This window comes from Eleutherodactylus coqui, chromosome 8 (genome assembly GCF_035609145.1).
Source record: "Eleutherodactylus coqui strain aEleCoq1 chromosome 8, aEleCoq1.hap1, whole genome shotgun sequence".
Lineage (NCBI taxonomy): Eukaryota > Metazoa > Chordata > Amphibia > Anura > Eleutherodactylidae > Eleutherodactylus > Eleutherodactylus coqui.
The window spans coordinates 123,478,692-123,498,509 of NC_089844.1; the positions used below are offsets into that span (position 1 = coordinate 123,478,692).

Here is a 19,818-nt window from a genome sequence, read left to right on the forward strand (position 1 = left end):
ATACCTGGCCCATAAAAGGACGTTGTTGGTATATAGATGATTCTCCTCAATGAAAAACGTGTCGTTCCTAAGATTCATTCTTACTCGCAATTACTTTCTTTTCCAAGATGTCTTCTTCCACCAGCTCAGGGGCACCGCGATGGGGACACCATGTGCCCCATCCTACGCAAATCTGCTCCTGGGCTGGTGGAAGAAGACATCTTGGAAAAGAAAGTAATTGCGAGTAAGAATGAATCTTAGTAGTTCCAGAACAAATTGGTTGTGTTCATAGTAATGTTGGCCTTTCTGGCTAAGAAAATATTCGGTAGCCTTCAGACCTAATTCATGAGGAATTGAACTATAAAGACTCTCTACATCCATAGTCGCCAGAATCACATCTGAGTCAAGGTGAATGCCCTCTAGTTGGCGCAACATATCGAGAGTGTCCTCGACATGTGAGGGCAAGGAGGTGACAAAAGGCCTCAACAGCTGGTCAACGTAGGTACTCGCATGTTGGCTAAGGTTGGAAACGCCAGACACGATTCGCCGCCCTTTAATGGGCGATAGTCCCTTATGCACCTTTGGCAAGGTGTAAAACGTCGCTATCCTCGGGTGCTTGGGCACAATGAACTCGAATTCTTTAGGGCTGATCAGTTTGGAAGTCAGTGCCCTCTCCGCGATAGATAGTAATTCGCTGGAGAATTTCAGAGTAGGATCAGAAGGGATTTTTTCATATGTGTCAACGTCATTTAATAAGGATAGGCACATATTAGTATAATCGTCTCTGTTGAGGACTACAACGTTACCACCTTTATCAGATGGTTTGATAACCACATCATGGTTACTTTCTAAGGTTCGCAATGCACGTGATTCTTCATAGGTCAGATTTTGGGGACCTCTGCAGTTTCTGGGATTAAGATTTTTAATCTCCTTGAGGACGATTTTTTCAAAGGTATCTAGCAAGGGACAATGCAATGAAGGAGGGTTAGATGCATTTTTATTCTTAAGTTCCGTAAATGGACCTTTACCGGGGACCTTGTTCATATCTCTTTCAAGGTCTTGGAGATCCCTCAAAATGGGCATATCTGATGGAGAAAGCCCATACTCTCTTGCTAATTTTTTATCCAACTGGATAAAATGCTTCTTCCACCTAAGGCGACGCATGAAGAGGGAGATGTCCTTCGTCCAGACGAACGGATTGAAGGAGCTCGTCGGGACGAAGGACAACCCCCTCTCCAAAACGTCAATCTCTACAGATGTTAAAGTTTTTCCTGAGAGATTCATAACTTGTAATTCATCAGTGGAAGTTTCTAGAACAGCTTTATTATGGTGGGTCTGGGTGGTAGTCGCAGAGCTCTTCTCTCTCGTAATGGGTATCGAGAGGTGGGGGGGCCTAAAAAACCCTGATCCATGGTAGGGTTAGGGTATTTATTTCTGCCTCGTCCCCTTTGTTGGGGCTTATTTCTGTTTCTCCGAGGATATAAAGTGTGTCTACCTCTACCTCGAGTATCACTTTCAGACAGATCGAGATCGGATGAGCTTATATCGGTATCAGAACATGATCTATCCGTATAGGCTCGATTTTCTTTGAAATCAATGAGATCCCGGTTGAACTGTCCGTGTTTGCGTTCTTTGATTTGGGAGGTGTACTTTTCGACATTGTTCTGTAAGATTTTTTCTTTCACAGAAAACTCAGGGTCTGCCGAGTAGTGTGTTTAACATTACTGCAGCGACTGTTATTCCTCTCCCATGCGCATGTTTGATAATATAATGGGAGTACTCTAATCATCAGCACGGAGCATCTGTATACTGGTAACCTTGGTTACAAGGTACGAGTAGTGCGCCTCCCACTTTGTCTCTTATTGGTTCAGGGGAAACACACCCACTATGAGGTGTTCCCCAACGAACCCTATTTAAAGCTCTCTGGACTAGCTAATCATTATGCTGTCACTCCACCACAAGGACTGACATGCCGCCGTTTTCTTTTTCTTTCATTTGATTTCAGTTCTTTGTCCTAATACAGGGGCTAGCCCCCTTTAGCTACTTACTTTAGTTGCACTTATCTGCTTATTTAGCAACTTCAGACAGCTTTTTATCAGCTAGGTAGCTGCACATCAATCCATAGGACTTTAGGGGCTGTAGATCTTGTTTTCATCTGACGGCTTATGGTTTTGGGATATCTCTCCTTGATTTTATCTTGTACTTTGAGGATAGTTATGTTCTCTCAATGACCATAGCTGTGACTATCATTGTCACGCCATAGGTCATTTCCTTCTGATCTTTTGTAAATTGCAGTGCACTGTAATTTTTCGCTGCACTGCATTTACATTTGCAGACAGACTGTATTTTGGCGACCACTGGTCCATGATTATCAGTTCCGGACTGTTTGTGGCCTCCACAATAAGATTCTAGCCACAACCCAACACATTGGTTGGGATTAGCGTATTGTAACCCCTGAGGAACCCACTAGGTGGGGGAAACGCGTAGGGTAACGCGCAATTCTGCTTCATGAGCAATTCTTTATGTGCAAGTCTTTTCCATTATATGACGCACATTGAGATACCAGATTAAGAGTGATTCTACTTTCATTAGACTGGATCACTATTCTCTTGATCTATGATCCATGATGAACATCAGTTGAGCCTCATTGTATGACTCGAATTCTCATTGTTCATACTATAGAAGTGGCGGTTGCTGTCGTCTTTGAGGTTGAGTCCTATCATACGACTCTAACCTGTTCCGGTCACTAGATATAGGTGGCCTTCTTCATCATAACTCCTCCTTTAATTGTTTGTATGTGTTTTGTTCTTCTCTTTTTAAAGAAATTTAATAAAAGGTATTTTTTAATTTTATTAGTTTGGAAGGTCCTAGCAGTAAATTTCCCATAAGTTCTAACTGGGATTAGCTGCCCTTGTAAATTTGTGGCCCTTACCGAGCATGCTCGCTCATCTCTACTCGTTACACAAAAAACAAGCCCTCATAGAGCTCCATCCATGAAAAAATAGGTTATTGGACTTTGAATGCAGTGATTTATAAAAACAATTTTTAAAAAAGGGGTTTTATTGAGGAAAAGTGAAAAAACTATAATAAAAATCAAGAATTGTGGTATAGTGGTAAGCTTACCGAAGGTGGATATGGTGATGAGGGAAAGGAGCCCACAAGACATCAGAATAAACTGAGAGAAGTAGAGGGGATGACAAGGATTATAAAGAGGATGTGGTTTGGGACAGGACGTGGGAACCAGGTGATGAGGAGGTGATGACATTGACGTCATCAGAGTAGGATGGGTAGTGGCGGCACTGGCAGTGGTAAAGAGCCAAGCCAAGAAAAGGCCAAGACATCTGCAAAATGTCCCAGGGTCAGGCCTGTTGGTATGATCAGCTCAGGAGCAGATAACAGTGACACTGCTACTGTCTGTGTAGGCTGCAGAAGAAAGCTTGTCCGAGGAGGGACAAACTCCGGTGGTGGTGCTAATACCAGCTCTTTCTGGCACTCTATTGTGTGGCAATTCTTCTGTACCTCTCTGGAGAAACAAAACATGACACTATGCCAGATCTGTCAGCAGGAAGTAAGGCGGGGTCAGGGCCCAAATGTAGGAACTATGGCCCTGTGTAAGCACAAGAAGTGACATCACAATCCGATATCGAACAATCAAATTGCCCCACAATGAGAAGACATTTTTATTGCTGATGCTCTGAATCCCTATAATCTGTCTAATAACCAGACCTCATCCACAGGCTGTACAGTTTCACTGTCTTCACTGTCATCTAGTGCTCCTCCTCCGTCCTGTTAGTGAAATTCAATCATTCCATCAATATGTTGTGAGGCTCCAAATCAGAGGTGGTTATGGAGGCCCCCGTGAGAAAGCAGTGACACAGACAAGTCTATGTGCAAAGCAATCTACCTTTATTACATATGTAACAACTTATATGGTAACATGACGCAGGGCAGACTTTATGGCGAATGATCTTGTTTTTACAAAAGCATACATCATCAGTTAGAGATGGTATCTTAGATTGAACAGTAACTTGTGTTTTCACATTCCAATGTTACATTATGTTGTTGGTTCCAGCTAAACAGGATATGTGATTAGTAAATTTTGCTGAGTTGTACTGCTAGCAGTATGCCCAGGAAATCCTGTTTGGCTGTGTCAAGAAGTGGTAGACAAAACAAAATCATATTCGGGCCTGAGACCTTCACAAATCCCCCATTTAAAATTGTCCATCGAGAAAGAGTCTATAAGATGATGGTACGTTCAAGGGTTCTATTCCACCCATGCCAGACTTATCCACTATATTCTTCAATTCTTCTTGCCGGATTAACAACAGAAAGCCACTTTAAGATGGCTATTTTAACTATATCGTAGGGGCAGCATCTCCAAATTATTGGCTTGTCTTCTCATATTGCATAACATCCAGAAATTGCAAACACTCAAAATAGCAAACAGAGTAAAAAGTAATAATAAAGGATGCAATACAGAATTCATAACTTTTCCTGCTGTGGGCGACCAACCAATGGTGCCCTGTATCCACCTGTATCTTTGTACCTATGCTGATAAGTTCATTTGCCACCCAAACCGTCTGTTTCTCTAAATCTACCAATGTAAGATTATTGACTTCTAAATGCTTTTTCATGTGCTCAGTGTTTCTCATAAGCTTCTGAAGTGATATTGTTATATTAGACATCGGTAATATGTCTGGATGCCAATTATATCTTAACATTATTTCAGCATCAGGGAGGAAAGTATATACTTCCGCAAACCAGTATAACAGGGACACATTCTGTAAATATCCTGAGAAGGGTATAGTCAAATTGTACATGGAGGTGTTTTTCTGATTTGTTACCATACAAATATATTGTGGTCCTATTTCTATCATGTCATAAGTAATTGGCAACACTGTCCATATACTGACTGAATGTTGTAACAAACATGGCTCATATTGTGCTGTCCCCTGACCACAAACTAAACCATCTAAGGTCTTTTCACAGGTGTCTATTTTATGTGTCTTATTATTTGTATCCACCATTACACCTTCAAATTTAGTTAACCAGTATTGTGCTGGGTATAGTGGTGGACCAAATATCACAGGTAAAACTATAAACTTGCACATCAGATCAGTGCTTTTTACCTGGAAATATATCATAGAGCCTGTACAATACTCAGTTGTGCATTCTACACTGTCTATTTTAGGCTGTATCCATGGTCCCTTAGGTATCATATTTTTGAATATATTTCTCCATAATCTTTCATTATGGGTCGAGAAGTCCGACTGTGCTTTCTCTCTCTCTCTCTCATGTAGGATATACATATTTCGCAGATTACATTGTGTGTATTTTATTAAATTGCTTACATTTGCAAATAAATTATATTGTAATGCAAAGCTCAAATTAAAAAGAATTAATGCATCGTTATCATAACCGAGCATAAAGTGTTGGGGAAGGAACAAGGAAGGAATCCATTGTGCCTGAACATTTATCAAATGAGTAACAGCTTGCCCTACCCCAGACATCTTATTCTTCATCACCTCTAAATCTATAGAGTTCAAAACCCCTACACCTGTACCAATTCCCCCTAATAGGGTATCATACCATTCTCGTTTTACTCTGGTGCAGAGTTTCATTGCCAGAAAAGAAATATTAAAATGCACAATGGTTTTCTGGCTCTTTGTGGACACATTCATACAGGTATGTGGTATTATTACCATATTATCGCATACTTTCGGTCTCATATCTAACACTGTTGGATAGTGTCCCCAGACTGTACGATTTGTTATGCTGGTAGCATTTATACATAGTACTGTATATTTATCTGTCAAGTATATGGTGAAATTAATGCCACTGGCACCTGTTATGTTCCTTTTACATTCTAGTGCCTTCATTACTGTATAATAATCATATTGATTATCTAATTCAGCCATACATCCTTGATTTAGGGAAAAGCATTCTATGTTTACCAGACTGTTTACATGTAAACTCATGTTTCTCCCTTCTACAGTTTGATAGGATCGTTCTGTAAACTTTACTGTGGGGCTATATAGTGCTCTAATCCCCTTTATAGTACAATTTGGGAGTTAGCCGCACATGTAAAGTTATCCTGTGTACGTATGTTTGTGTGAGACTTCCATCCCCAACTACGAGTCATCTGCCCCTTTTCCTCTGCCCTCTTTACTATTCTTAACAGTCCTCCAGGGGTTACCGCATAGACTCTTATGTACTGTATCTGTATACCTGATAACACACAAGCTAACCACCTCATTTTTCCTCTGAGTTTTGCACTTTCTTACAATGAGACCAATAAAAGTCTTACAATGAGAGGCGTGTACCCAGTTAGTTTTGGCTTCCAATTTGACAGAAGTGCTTGTTGTCAATAGCACCTGATATGGACCATCAAACCTGGGCTTCAAAGCCCTCCTTATGTGTCTTTACGACCACCCACTCTCCAAGCTGTAGGTCATGCTATCCCTCAAAGGAGTTAGGATCTGGAATTGAAGAAAACACCTGGTTTTGCATTACCTTTAGACGAGCACTAAGAGACATAACATAGTCAATTAGCGCACCATACTGGGCCTGCAACTTCTGTGGAAAATACAGGCCCAGGCTTGGTGCACACCCAAACAAAATTTCATATGGTGATAACCCCGTGTTTCTGCTAGGTATGTATCTTACTGAGAAAAGGGCTAAAGGAAGGCACTCAGTCCATGGTTTGCCAGTTTCCTGCATTGCTTTCTGTATTTTTAATTTTAGGGTACCATTCATCCTTTCTACCTTCCCACTACTTTGTGGATGATGGGTGTGAAATTCCTGGGAGACATTCAGGGCAGACACGATGTGTGTATTTTACCTGTGAAATGTGTACCCCTGTCTCACTCAATCACTTCCGGTACCCAATACCTGCAGATTACCTCATTCATGAGCTTCTTTGTGGTTACCTGCTCGTTTATCTTGGTAGCAGGGTAGGCCTCCAACCTGAAAAGACAACAACAACAAGCACATATTGTCACTTTCCAACACGTGGGAGCTGAATATAGTCAATTTGCAATCTCTAAAATGGGTAGAGTTGCCTAGGCAAGTGTTTATGTGACAACCTTACCTTCTGTCCTGAGTTACTTATGGCTGTAGAAGAGAGGAGACCACAGCACACGCAAAAACAACCCGCTGGATAAAGATCTACTCGGGGGGGGGGGGGGGGGAATTATTTCCAAGACTTAAGCGTCAGCAATAAATGCAAAGCCACCCTAGGGGCTATGGACCTACGCCCCATAAAACATGTAGAGTAGAGGAGGTGGCAGCATAAAATGATGCAGAAAATTGTCATATAAAGGAACATGTTTATTGTGTCCAAGGTAAGATAGGCAACATTTCGACCTATAATTAGGTCTTTTTTAAGCTAAATAACATAAGGATCAGGATATGCAGTCCATGTTCCATGTTCCAGTGAGTTGCAGCTGGGAGCAGGGGGTGCCGGGGGGAGAGAGGGAGAAAAAGATCTCTCCTCCGTTCCTCCCCGCTCTCCCCGCCCCCTGCCAGCCCCCGAATCTTTAGAGACGAGCGGGGAGATACTTGGTTAAGGCACTACTCGCTCGAGTAATGTGCCTTAGCGAGTATACTCGCTCATCCCTAACCCCTACTTCTTCAGGTAACAGGAGGGCTTTCATGAGACTCTGCACTGCTGCACCATTCTTAATTAGTTGTCCAGCTGAAGTTAAAAACTGTCTGGCCTTCCATATTGGGCCATAATCATGAGCTATGCCAAATGCATACCTGGGAATCAGTGTAAATGTTTGCTGTCTTACCTTCCACCACTCTACATGCCTCAGTGAGGGCATTCAGTTCCGCTTCTTGTGCTGAGACATGCGGAGACAGAGTTTCTGCTTTTGGGACATCACGTTGTGTGACTACTGCATACCCAGTATGGAATCGGCCATCCTCACCTTGGTACCGTCTACAAAAAGCTCAAAATATGCATTGTCAACAGGGGTTCCAGTAACTGTTTTTAAAACCTGAATTTTCTTGTTGCATCCATGCTAGACAATCATGCTGATATTCTATTTCAAATAGATCATGATCTTATTTGCAAAAAAAATTTTTTTAAATAGCTGATCTGTAATACCTAGATCACCTATGCCTCCCCCTCCCCCATTTGAACCAGGACACTTGATTGGAAGAAGAGTAGCTGGGTTCAAGGTAATACATTATTGAAAAGAAATTTTAGGGGGGGCATGGAAAGAGCACATTGTAGCCGGATTTGACAAGCTAGAGACAGATGTTTAGGTTGTACTTGAGTGAGTATACTCTGGATGTCATGAGGGGTGAGAACCACTAGGGGGTAGTCCAGGACCACCTCAGAAGACTTGTCAACCATTGCTTGTGCTGCTGCCACCGCACGGACACAGGAGGGGGCTCCTCGGGCCACCGGATCCAATCTCATGGAGTAATACCCAAGTGGCCATGGACGTCCTCCATGTTTTTGTATCAATACTGCTGTCGCATGACTGGAAAGTTCAGTGCAGAAGAGAGTGAAAGGTAAAGTGTAGTTAGGAATTCCCAGTGCTGGAGAACTGAGAATAGAGTTTTAGTGTATGGAAGTTGTCAGTTGCTTCATGAGTAAGAGAGAAAAGAACACTTGGAAGACCGTCATAGAGTGGTTTCATCAGAAATGAGGCAGAACGGATCCAAGGACAGCAGTATGAGACAAGTCCCAAAAAGGTGCGGAGTTTGGCAGCAGAAGAAGGTACAGAAATGGCTTGAATTGCAGCTTTGTGTTCTTTTGTGAGATGTTTGGTCCCTTGAGCTAGGCAATGGCCTAGAAACACAACCTTTTGTTTTCAAAGCTGTAATTTTTCCTTTGAAGCCTTGCAGGCATTTCCTGCTAAACATTTTAGAAGAGAAATGGATGCAGATTGACATGTTTTCAGATCCTCAGCACAAAGCAGAAGGTCATCAACATATTGCAACAGCACAGTCCCATCAGGCGTAGTCCAGGTTTGCAAGACAGACTGGAGTGCCTGGGTGTACATGTTTGGAGAATTCTGTGCACCTTGTGGCAGGACTGTCAAAGCATCCTATTTTTATTTCTTTAAGTTTAACTCAATGCCCTTTGCTGTCTGTAAAAGGGCCAGAGATTCAGACTGTCTCCACTCTGGCTTATTGTCTTTGAGTTTAGACTAGGGGTTCCCGTAAACCTTCTACAAAGGCCATACTAAGTACACGTTCGCCCATTTCTTGTATACCTTTATACCCTAGATCAGACCATCGTTGCTGGAGTCAGACAAAAAAATGTTCTACACCCTCTTTGTCTTGCGTTATGTTAGAGAGGGACCGAGAGCACTCCTTCAATTTTTCCTATGCCCAGTGTTTGATCATTTTTCTCATTTCATTTTCAGCCATCAAACTATATATATTTTATATACCACTCACATACGGGCCCTTCGCACACATACAAAAATACCCCCCCCCCCCCCCAAAAAAAAAAAAAAAGACAGATCCATATTTATGATCAGGAGCGACAAATATGACACTCTAATTCTCTTGTGCAGCCCAATATAACCAATTTTTAATTCACATTTCTTTGCAGAGACAAGTAGGTCCTCTATGGCACAGTACCCCACCCTTTGCAATTAACTTATCTCCTGTAGAACAAAGAAACTTCTCTAGACAAATAGTAGGACTGTATAACCGGTTCCACTGCCTATAACCATCATCTTTTATGTGCAAATGGCCTGGGCTCCCGTGTCTATTTAGAATTACCCCAGAGTGTAATATACTTGTCCCACCTTACAAAACTGAAAATTCACGCTGGAGTTTTATTCATTCATATACGGGCTGATAAGTTTATCATGTGAAGTAGAAACTGTGATTGTATTTACTGTACATAGGACTGCCGACAGCGAACAAAACACAAACACACATTATATATATATATATATATATAACAGAAAAACTCTTATGTACGGCGGTTTTATGTTTTGTCCAGTATAGGTTATCTAATGGCAAGCACAATACCACTTATGCCCATTTCCACCCACATACTTATATTCACCACTTAAGTTAGCAACTATTATCACTGTTAAACCTTTTTCTATATCTTTACTTGCCTTTTTCCAACTATTAAACATTTCCTGTAGTCCATTATCTTTAACTCATCCAGCATGACTTTCTGAAAACCTTTCCCATTGCTGGAGATCTAATAATCCTGTCCCTTCATATCCTATGTGCTTTAACAATTTATCACATCCTTTACTTACTGCATCCCTGCCTTCTCTCTCTTGTACAATTTCCCATGCAGTCTTTCATACCTTATCCTCTTTACCAGCAGTATTGCCCATGGCTGGCGGCTTATGTACACCAAGAGGCTTATTATTTTTATTTGTTCACACACATAAAACAATCCCCTGACCATTTGAAATATACAAACTGAACCACAGGGGGCCCTGTCCAGAATCGTGGCCTTGTTAGGGACTCATTACAGCCTCACTGATCGGGTTCCTGTTAACACAGGACACAGATTTATATTTGCACCCCAGAGGTCAGGTTTCGTAGATCAGGTCAGCTCATCTCAATCACTCACTCATGCATAAACAGACACACATAAAGACAAAAACCATTTGCATGTCAGTTCCTTCTTTTAAGTGTCAGTACTTCCTCACCCTGCTTATTTCCCCCTGTCTCTACTACTTCTCTTATGGCTATAAGAGGATCCCATCAGGGATTCAATCCTCTGAATACTTTAGGCTTCCCTGGTACAACTTATACCATGCCTTTCAGAGATCAGCAAGAGGGTTTCATATTCTCTAAACTGACCACGCAAAGTAACAAACAATAACCGTTAAAGAACACCCGCACAGCATATTCAGCCCACCATATGGATTCTTTTAAAAATTTGAAGATTTATAAGAGGCATGGACTTCTTACCTCTCGGACAGGAAAGCAGCGGCCGGAAAACATGGATAGATTGTGGCAACATAAAGCCTTACCTTACTGCTCAGTTTTGTCAATCTGTGGTTCCGAGTGGCTCCTATCCCATCTGTGTCCAGGAGGGTTCGAGGTGTAGGTGGCCCTCTTGTTCCTTCAACCCCATCACGTTGGGTGCCAGTTTGTTAGGGAAATTCAATTATTCCATCAATATGCTGTGAGGCTCAAAATCAGAGGTGGTTATGAAGGCCGCCGTGAGAAAGCAGTGACACAGACAAGTCTATGTGCAAAGCAATCTACCTTTATTACATATGTCACAACTTATATAGTAACATGACGCAGAGCGGGCTTTATGCCCGATGAACTTGTTTTACAAAAGCATACATTGTCAGTTAGAGATGTTATCTTAGATTGAACAGTAACTTGTGTTTTCACATTCCAATGTTACATTATGTTGTTGGTTCCAGCTAAGCAGGATATGTGATTAGTAAATTTTGCTGATTTGCACTGCTAGCAGTATGCCCAGAAAATCCTGTTTAGCGGTGTCAAGAAGTGGTAGACAAGACAAAATCATATTCAGGCCTGAGACCTTCACAGTCCCCTCTGTTATCCATAACGGAATCTGTAGCCAACAACACACATTTCCTTTGCCGAGCTTAGTACTATTTCTCTGGGTGCATGGTGTGTTGAACACATTAAGAGGTGCATGCCTCTTCATGTATTAGGCACATCCCTAGGAGCTCTGAGCGCCTAGACAGAAATATACACCATATCCGACCTAGTGTACATTTCTGATATAATTTACGCCACTTTCTGGTATAAATTACACACATCTATTGGTCCGGGGTCAGACACGCCCCCTCAACATTTTCTACTGTTCAAAAAAAAGGGACAGAAAGGAGTTGCAAATGTTTGTGCAAATACATGTTTGGGGCTTTTATAAAAAAAAAACTTAAATAAATGTGTCCCAATGTGCCTAGTCATCCAGTTGTCATGGGGCTGAATTTGCACCTGGCCAAGTTGTTGGTGCAGTCGCTGCCATACTAATTGGTCGAGACCACCGCCTTCAGGCAACTGATGACGTGTCCTTAGCCTAGGTGGCAGATACCTAGCTGCTATCCCTACTTTGCTCAATTAAGTGGAAGAGCGCATGGTACAAACTTTGCAATTGTTTGTGTGGTGCAGTGGGAGGTCAGTGGGAAGTTTGAACAAGGCTCAGGTAAAGTGAAATTGTGAGGTTTAAAGATTTGTGGCTCATAACAGGGCTGGGGTTGTGTGGCCTTTGGATCTGGAATCTAGGCATGGGGATTTTTGGAGGGGTGATGGTGTGCATTTGAATGAGGTGGGCATTGAGATTTGGTCATTAGCGATCTAGGAGTGGAATGAGAGAGCGGTGAATTTGTGGGGTGCGAAGCAGGCCTGAGGTGGTCAAGCCATGCTTGCTGTGGTGGGTGGGGGTCCTTGGAACCGGCATAAAAGTGGGTTGGGGGCAAGGCAGGGGGTGGATAGCTGCATTCTCCCCTTTGATTAATGGTTACTGGTGGGTTTGTCACCTCTTGGCTCTGACAGGGTGGAGTCCTTGCAGAGATGGTGGGGTGTCTAGTCTGGTAAAGGGTAGTGGATCTCCGAGTCAGGAGGTGTGTGGCTGGAGGTAATTGGGAAATTGGGTCTCCTGAGTCAGTTGCTGTGCAGTTGGAGGAATGTTTGGATACTTCTCTTAAATAGGGAGGCGACAGAATTTTGGTGGCTTCAAAGACTTTCCCTCTTTTGTGGGGAATGTTAATTATTATGGTTGAATTGGGTTAATTATATGTTAATTTATGTAAATTTAGTTTGTAATAAAATGGCTGCTGTGGCTAAATTATCCAAAGAATTAGTAGATGTCTGTTGTTCGGGCATAGAAGATGTAGATCGGTAGTGGTTAAAAGGTGTGAGGGCTATAGCTGGGAATGACTCTGCTATAATCGGCCAATTCACGGACGAAAAATGCATGGACAAGAAAAAGCCACTAGTGTGAGAGGCCGAGAAATAGTTGCAACATTTCTCATAGATGTAGTCCTGGAATATGATTCAATTCTGGCATTACTTTTTAAAACTATTTTTACAAAGTTCACCAAGTGAGATAATTAAAAAATTATTTTCATTGTGTATTTTTTTGAATGCGGTAATACCCATTATGTGTAGCTTTAATAAAGTTTTGGGTATTTAATGCATTTAAAATATATATATTTTTTTTTTAGAGGGGGGGGAATGCATATTTTTTTCAAACTGGATTTTTTCTTTAAATTAATCTTTAATTTTTTACACTTTTTTGTTCCCTGAAGAGGACGTGAATATGGATTTTGATCACTAGAATAGTACAATAGTATATGTAGTGTACTCTATTAAACCTATAGCAGCAGCCTATTAGACTCCGCAGGAGGCGAGTTCTAATAAGCTGAGTTACATGGCAAGCATGGGAACCAATTGGTAGGTTGCAATTGCATTGCAGAGTGCCGATGGGTTATAGAAGTTGCCCCCTCTGGTACTGCTGAATTATGTCACAACCGAAAGTTAGGGGTGGTAACTAGAGATGAGCGAGCATACTCTGTAAGGCAAATTATTCGAGCGAGTATTAGCATTTTCGAGTAACTGCCTGCTCTTCTGAAAAGATGCGGGGGGGGGGGGGGGCGGTATGGGGTGATCTCTCTTCCCCATGCTGCCCCCCTGAATCTTTTCCGACGAGCAGGCAGTTAGTCAAAAATGCCGATACTCGCTCGAGTAATTTGCCTTACCAAGCCTTGCTTGCTCTTCTCTTTTAGTAACATAATACAGCAGTCTTCAAGTTTCATAACGCCTCCAGCTTCTGATTAGCTGGGGGCGTGTTTAATCCCCAAGTGCCGTCCTGACACTGCAGTCCATCAGGGAGGACAATGACAACAGTGGGAGCAGCCACGGCAGAGCGGAACACACAGTGAGCCAGGCAACCACCTGTCAGTGGCAGAGACCTGCCGGCTGGGACGGAACAGATAGTTGGGACACCGGGTGAAGAAAGTTAGCAGACGGAACTGTGAGGGAGAGGAGGCACAGCCTAACAGAAGGGGGATTCCTCCAGTGCCACCACGATCACACTGTTAACAGAGTTGGCGGGTAGCGGTTGCCCAGGAGAGATGGAACGGGGATGCCTGCTCTGAGGAGAATGATAGCTGCAGCGAGTGTATTGATTTTTGGCTGGCCTGAAGGGTTAGGATTAGTTTTCCTGTTAGGCTTACATTATTAGCTCTAAATGCTTCCATGTTACAGCTGTAACATGGAAGCATTTTGGTACCATGCGGCGGTGTGCCGTTGGGGCGCGTCCTCCTGGCTTGTCTGGCTGCTGGGGATGTGGGTGCCCGGCCGGCGTGGTGCTGGTGGCGCACAGCGCTGTGTGCGCGCTCACCTGTGAGAGCAGCTGCCGTGCATGAGCTCCCTTTTATGTTCTGTTGGGAGTTGGGAGGGGGCATGGAAAGAAGTGCAGAAGAACCTGGAAGAAGCCGGGGCTCGTATGCAGTTGCGTAGTGGGAGGAGTCTGTCAGTATCTGAACTCTACAGGATGGGACAGAAGGTATATTTGTCTTCTAGAAATCTCAAATTAAAGGTTCGATCTTTGAAACTGGCGCGGCGTTATGTGGGTCCCTTTATCATCACGCGGGTAGTAAATTCGCTTGCTTATGAACTTGATTTGCCAGCTACATGGAGGGTTCATAGGGTTTTTCATAAGTCATTATTGAAACCTTTTGTCCCTTTTGTTATGTTGTGTTGGGAGTTGGCTGTCTCCCTCTCTCCGCCCCTGGGCGGAGGCTTTTCTTTAAAGGTCGGCAGAGACTTGCAATCACTGCCAGTTATTGGTTTCCCTCAGTATGCTAGCTAGCCTGCCTCTGTTGGTCTCCTGCCTCAGTCATCTTGCCTGCTATACTTTGCTATTGTCCGCCAGGTTTTTCCATCTGTCTCAGTTCTGCTTAGTATTGTTCATGTTAGTTATTTACATCTGCCTTTTCTGTCGGTATTCTACCCTTTCCATCCAGGGATGCCAGTGTCCCTTTTTTGGTCCCTAGTGAGAGTAGGGACCGCCGCCCAGTTGCCTGCCTGGGGTTAGCCAGGAGTGGAGGCAAGTAGGCAGGGACAGGGGTTGTGGGTGAGATCTAGGGTACCGGGGCTGGCGTATCAAGGGTAGTATACCGTAACACATTTACAGCTAATAACCTAAGCCTAAGAGGCCAATCAAAATTCTAGGCCAGCCAAAAATCAATACAGATGCTGCTAAGACCTTCAAAAATTCAGCTAATCAAGAGGTAAGGGCCTAATAGGGGCATTCCTGCATGCAAGCCTTGTCAAACCCCTAGCTTCCGGTGACGTCAAGGTACCACAGTGCCGCCCTCTCCCTCATGTCATCTGTTTACATGCTACAATTACTATTGATTATGGCATGTAAGTGGTTAAACTACCAGAATCTCAGGATTCTCCGCTACTGGCTGTTAGAGCAGGAGCCTGGCTCTCAGAAGCCAGCCAAGCTATCACCTTAAATAGATCTATATGCAGGTTTGCAGCCAATTACTGATATCAGTAAAATATATTGCAGTCTCTAGCAGGTTAAGACGAAATGGCCATACACAAGTGTAATAATATATCACCCCTCTAGCTGCTTCTTGCTCACATGGTTATGACATCTATGCTCCTGCTGCTACTGCAAGACCTTTGATCTTTGCTATTGTCTGTCCCTGTGTATACAGAGCAGGACCTGAGTATACAGAGCAGGGGAGATATGCGAGTGATCTCCAGGGTTACCTGCTAGAAGGGACTGATTGGGCAGTTAGGAGGAGGACTGTGCAGCCACAGTATGTATGGCAGCAGAGTTCTGCCGATGATCGATCATCATTATGGAAGCGGTCAGGGGTCTCTGGATCTATCTGACCCCCCAGCCTCTGGATGATAAAGCGCAGACACTTATCAGTAAAAAGTGTTAAAAGCAAATATTAGAAAGAATTAGCTTATTAAGTGCCCAGTAGTAGAGCAATGAGGTCCATGTGGCCTTTATGCATACTACTGGATGCAGGCATCTTAATGCTCAAATACAAGTGGAATATATTCACAATGCTGTAAACTGCCTACTGCCTGGGAGTTGCACAAACTTTGTAGCTCTTGGGTCTCATGGTGAAGACCGCTACTGGGTTGATGTCCAAGTCATCTGTACTCACTCCTGGAGGCGGTGTGAATGTGAACTTCTGCAGCAGTCCAGTGATGAAAAGAAATAGCTCCATTCTGGCGAGGCTCTCTCCTGCACACACTCTGCGCCCTGTATAGACATGAAGATACCAATCAGGGTCTGTAAATCATTACTAAGGAAACACAACAGAGCTGGCTCCACCACTATAAGAGTTGTGTACTGTTTTATTATTGAGTTCCATGTAATGAGTATGCAGTAAGCTCCCCCTAGTGGTAGGTGCAAACAGCTAGATTTATTATTATAGCAATGATTTTTGCTATTAAGCTATATTAAGAAGTTAATCAGCACAGAATTGTGGACCAAAAAATATGTAATGTTGAAAATTGGAGATTTACTTTGAGGGGTAATTATAGACTGAATTCCACTAAACAGGACAAGGCCCATGGATCTTCAAACCGATACCAACTTTAACCCCTTAGTGACAAAGCCTGTTTGCGCTTAGTGACGGAGCCAAATATTGAAAATCTGACTTGTCACTTAACATAGCATAACTCCGTAAAGGCTTTACATATCCAATGGATTCTGACACTGTTTTTTCGCTATATGTTGTACTTCATATAGGTGGGGAAAATAGACTGATAGAATTTATGAATATTTATTAAAAGTGCCAATATTGGGAAAATTTTGAGAAAATTGTCTTTTTTCACATTTTCAACTGTAATTACGCAAATATGTGCAAAAATACTGTACAAAGTTTTGCTAAGGTATATATTTTCATCAGTTTACTTTATTCTGGACGCACATTTGAAAAACGTTCTTGATTTTTTAACTATTTAGGAGACGTACAAATTTAACATTACTTTTCAGCATTTTGAGGAACACTGTTTTCCTGCACCAAGCCAAGATTGCAAAGGCTTATAGGTGTCAGAATGATAGATACCCCCACAAATGACCCCAATTTAAAAACTAAATGCCTTACTGTATTCACTGAGGGGGCTTATGAGTATTTTGACCCCACAGTTTTTTTTTTCAAGTGTTAATGCAATTTAGAAGAGAGAAAAATAAAAATTTACATTTTTGGAAATATGTCATTTTTTTCAAGACATATTTTTTTCTATAGTGCACATGAGAATGAGTGACACCCCAAATGGATACCCCTGTTTGTCCTATTTTCAGAAATATATCCATTGTGGCCCTAATATTATGCTTGTATGCACAATGGGGCCCAAAATGAAAGGAGTAGTCGGTGGCTTTCAGAGCAGAAATTTTCCTTGAAGGCCTTTTAGGCCCCTAGCACACTTGTAAAGTTCTTGAGCGGCCAAAACCATTGAGGAATCCCACAAATGACCCCATTTTGAAAACTAGACTCCTTAAAGAATTTATCCATGGGTGTACTGGCCATTTTGACCCCACAGTTTTTTTTTAATGAATTCAAGCAAAGCAGAAGGAAAAAATTCTGATTTTCATTTTTTTGGTAATTCTGTCATTTTAAAAACAGCTTTTTTTCTTCAGCACACACATGAATGAAGACTTGCACCCCAAAATGGATTCCCCCTGTTTCTCCCGTGTTCAGAGACATACCCATTGTGGCCCTAATCTCATGTCTGGATGCACAACGGGGCCCAAAACAAAAGGAGTAGTTGCTTAAAGGCCTTTTATGCCCCATTGCCCACTTGTAGAGCTGTTGAGCAACCTAAACCATAGAAACCCCCACAAATGACCCCATTTTGAAAACTAGACCCCTTAAGGAATTTATCTAGGGGTGTACTGCCCATTTTGACCCCACAGTTTTGGAATGAATTCAAGCAAAGCAGAAGGAAAAAATTGAGTTCTGTTTTTAAAATGACAATTGCCAAAAAAACGAATTTTTTTTGTACAGCACACACATGAATGAAGACCCCTGTTTATCCCATGTTCAGAGACATACCCATTGTGGCCCTAATCTTATGTCTGGATGCACAACGGAGCCCAAAATGAAAGGAGTAATCGGTGGCTTTCAGAACAGACATTTTGCATGAAGGTGATTTAGGCCCCATTGCCCACTTGAGCGGCCAAAACCATAGCAAACCCCCACAAATGATCCCATTTTAAAAACTAGACCCCTTAACGAATTCATCTAGGGGTCTACTGAGAATTTTCACCCTACAATTTTTGAATAAATCTAAGCAAAGCAGTAGGAAAATTACAATTTTCATTTTTTTGGCAATTGTCAATTTAAAAACTGTTTTTTGTACAACACACACATGAATGAAGACTTTCACCCCAAAATGGATATCCCTGTTTGTGCCGTATTCAGAAACATACCCATTGTGGCCCTAATCTACTTATAGGACACATGGCTAGGCCTATAATGGTGGGAACACCATTGCATTTCAGGGCACAACTCAATAAATTCCAGGCCCCAACTCAATAAATTCCAGGCCCCATTGCTCGCTTGTGCGGAAAAAAAATTGACTCCCTAAAAATAATCCCCCCCCACACATACACACACACCACGCCCTTTTTGGCGTTCCTCCAAATCTGAGATAAACGTAATAATGTGAACTGTGTGGGGGTTTTTTTCCGAAGACACAGGTAATTAAGGGGGCCTGGTTGGGATGGTTAAATCGGGCAATAGAATCTTTTTATCACATGACTGGGGACAGCTCCAGGCTCTCAGCGACCGTTAGTCGCCGGGAGCAAGGGAACTTTAGGTTTCCTGGGCTCCCCGCCTCCTGCGCATGTGTCCAGCATTTTGCCGGCGGTCGCATGCGCAGAATGTCGGGAAGGCCCACGGAGGAGGGACCCGTCGGGGTTCAAATACGGAGGCCTCCAGTAAAAAGTTTCATCTCTCACGGATCGCATCCAACTTTTTTTTTTTAACTTTTACGTGATCGCCATGATCCATTGGATAACGGCGAACACGTGATCAGGAACCGCTCACCGCGGTCCCCCATAAAATCTCCAGGCTCTTGGCTAAGTTTTGTAGCCAAGAGCAGGGAGATTTTAAATTACCCTGGCAATCCACAGCTTTTTCGAATGCGTCTGCCGCTTTGGCGATGGGCGGTGCACAGAAGTTGGGGTAAGGTCCGTGGATAAATTCGGGGGCCTTAGGTACGTAATTTCATCCTCCCTCATGGATATGATCCCTGAGGGGAGATGAAACGTAAGCTTTTTTTAACTTTTTTTTTTACTTTTTCAAACTTTTTTTTTTACTTTAAATGATCACTGTTATCCATTGGATAGCAGTGATCATGTCCCCAGTGACATCCCTCTGCTCCTGGCTACACATGGTAGCCAGGAGCAGAGGGATTTTAAATTTCCCGGGGCCTGAGCCCCTCTGTGCACGTGCAGAAGGGGACTTCAGGTCCCGAAAGACCAGGACACCGCTGAGGACCGGGGGTGAGTATTTTCACCTCCCCTCATGGATCCGATCCATGAGGGGAGGTGAATTTAACTTTAACTTTTTTTTAAAAAATTTTTGTGATCGCCGCTATCCATTGGATAGCGGCGATCACTGGCCTGGAGATCACTTCACCATGGTACACATCAGGGAAGGCGGGCAAGTACTTTCAGCTGCCCTGATAGATCCGATCCATCAGGGCAGCTGAATCTTAAACTTTTTAAACTTTTTTTTTAACTTTATTGCGATCGGCGATATCCATTGGATAGCGCCGATTGCAATGCCGGGGGGACTGCCCGTGGCCCAGGATGACAGCTCCATGCTGTCAGCTACCTGCGGGCACCGATAGCATGGAGCTGTCACG

The 19,818-nt window shown here is 42.9% G+C and overlaps 1 protein-coding gene across 4 annotated transcripts in view; it reads right to left on the reverse strand.

Annotated features, from left to right (window-relative positions):
- Nucleotides 1–13,633: 13,633 nt before the first annotated feature.
- The window catches only part of LOC136576784 (cytochrome P450 2W1-like), a 94,394-nt gene continuing 88,209 nt past the window's right edge, over nt 13,634–19,818 (reverse strand). For all 4 annotated transcript variants that reach the window (XM_066576347.1, XM_066576350.1, XM_066576348.1 and 1 more), the window contains one exon: nt 13,634–16,201. In XM_066576347.1, coding sequence (XP_066432444.1) covers nt 16,014–16,201 — 188 coding nt within the window. In that variant the 3' untranslated portion in view covers nt 13,634–16,013. The remainder of the gene's footprint in view (nt 16,202–19,818) is intronic.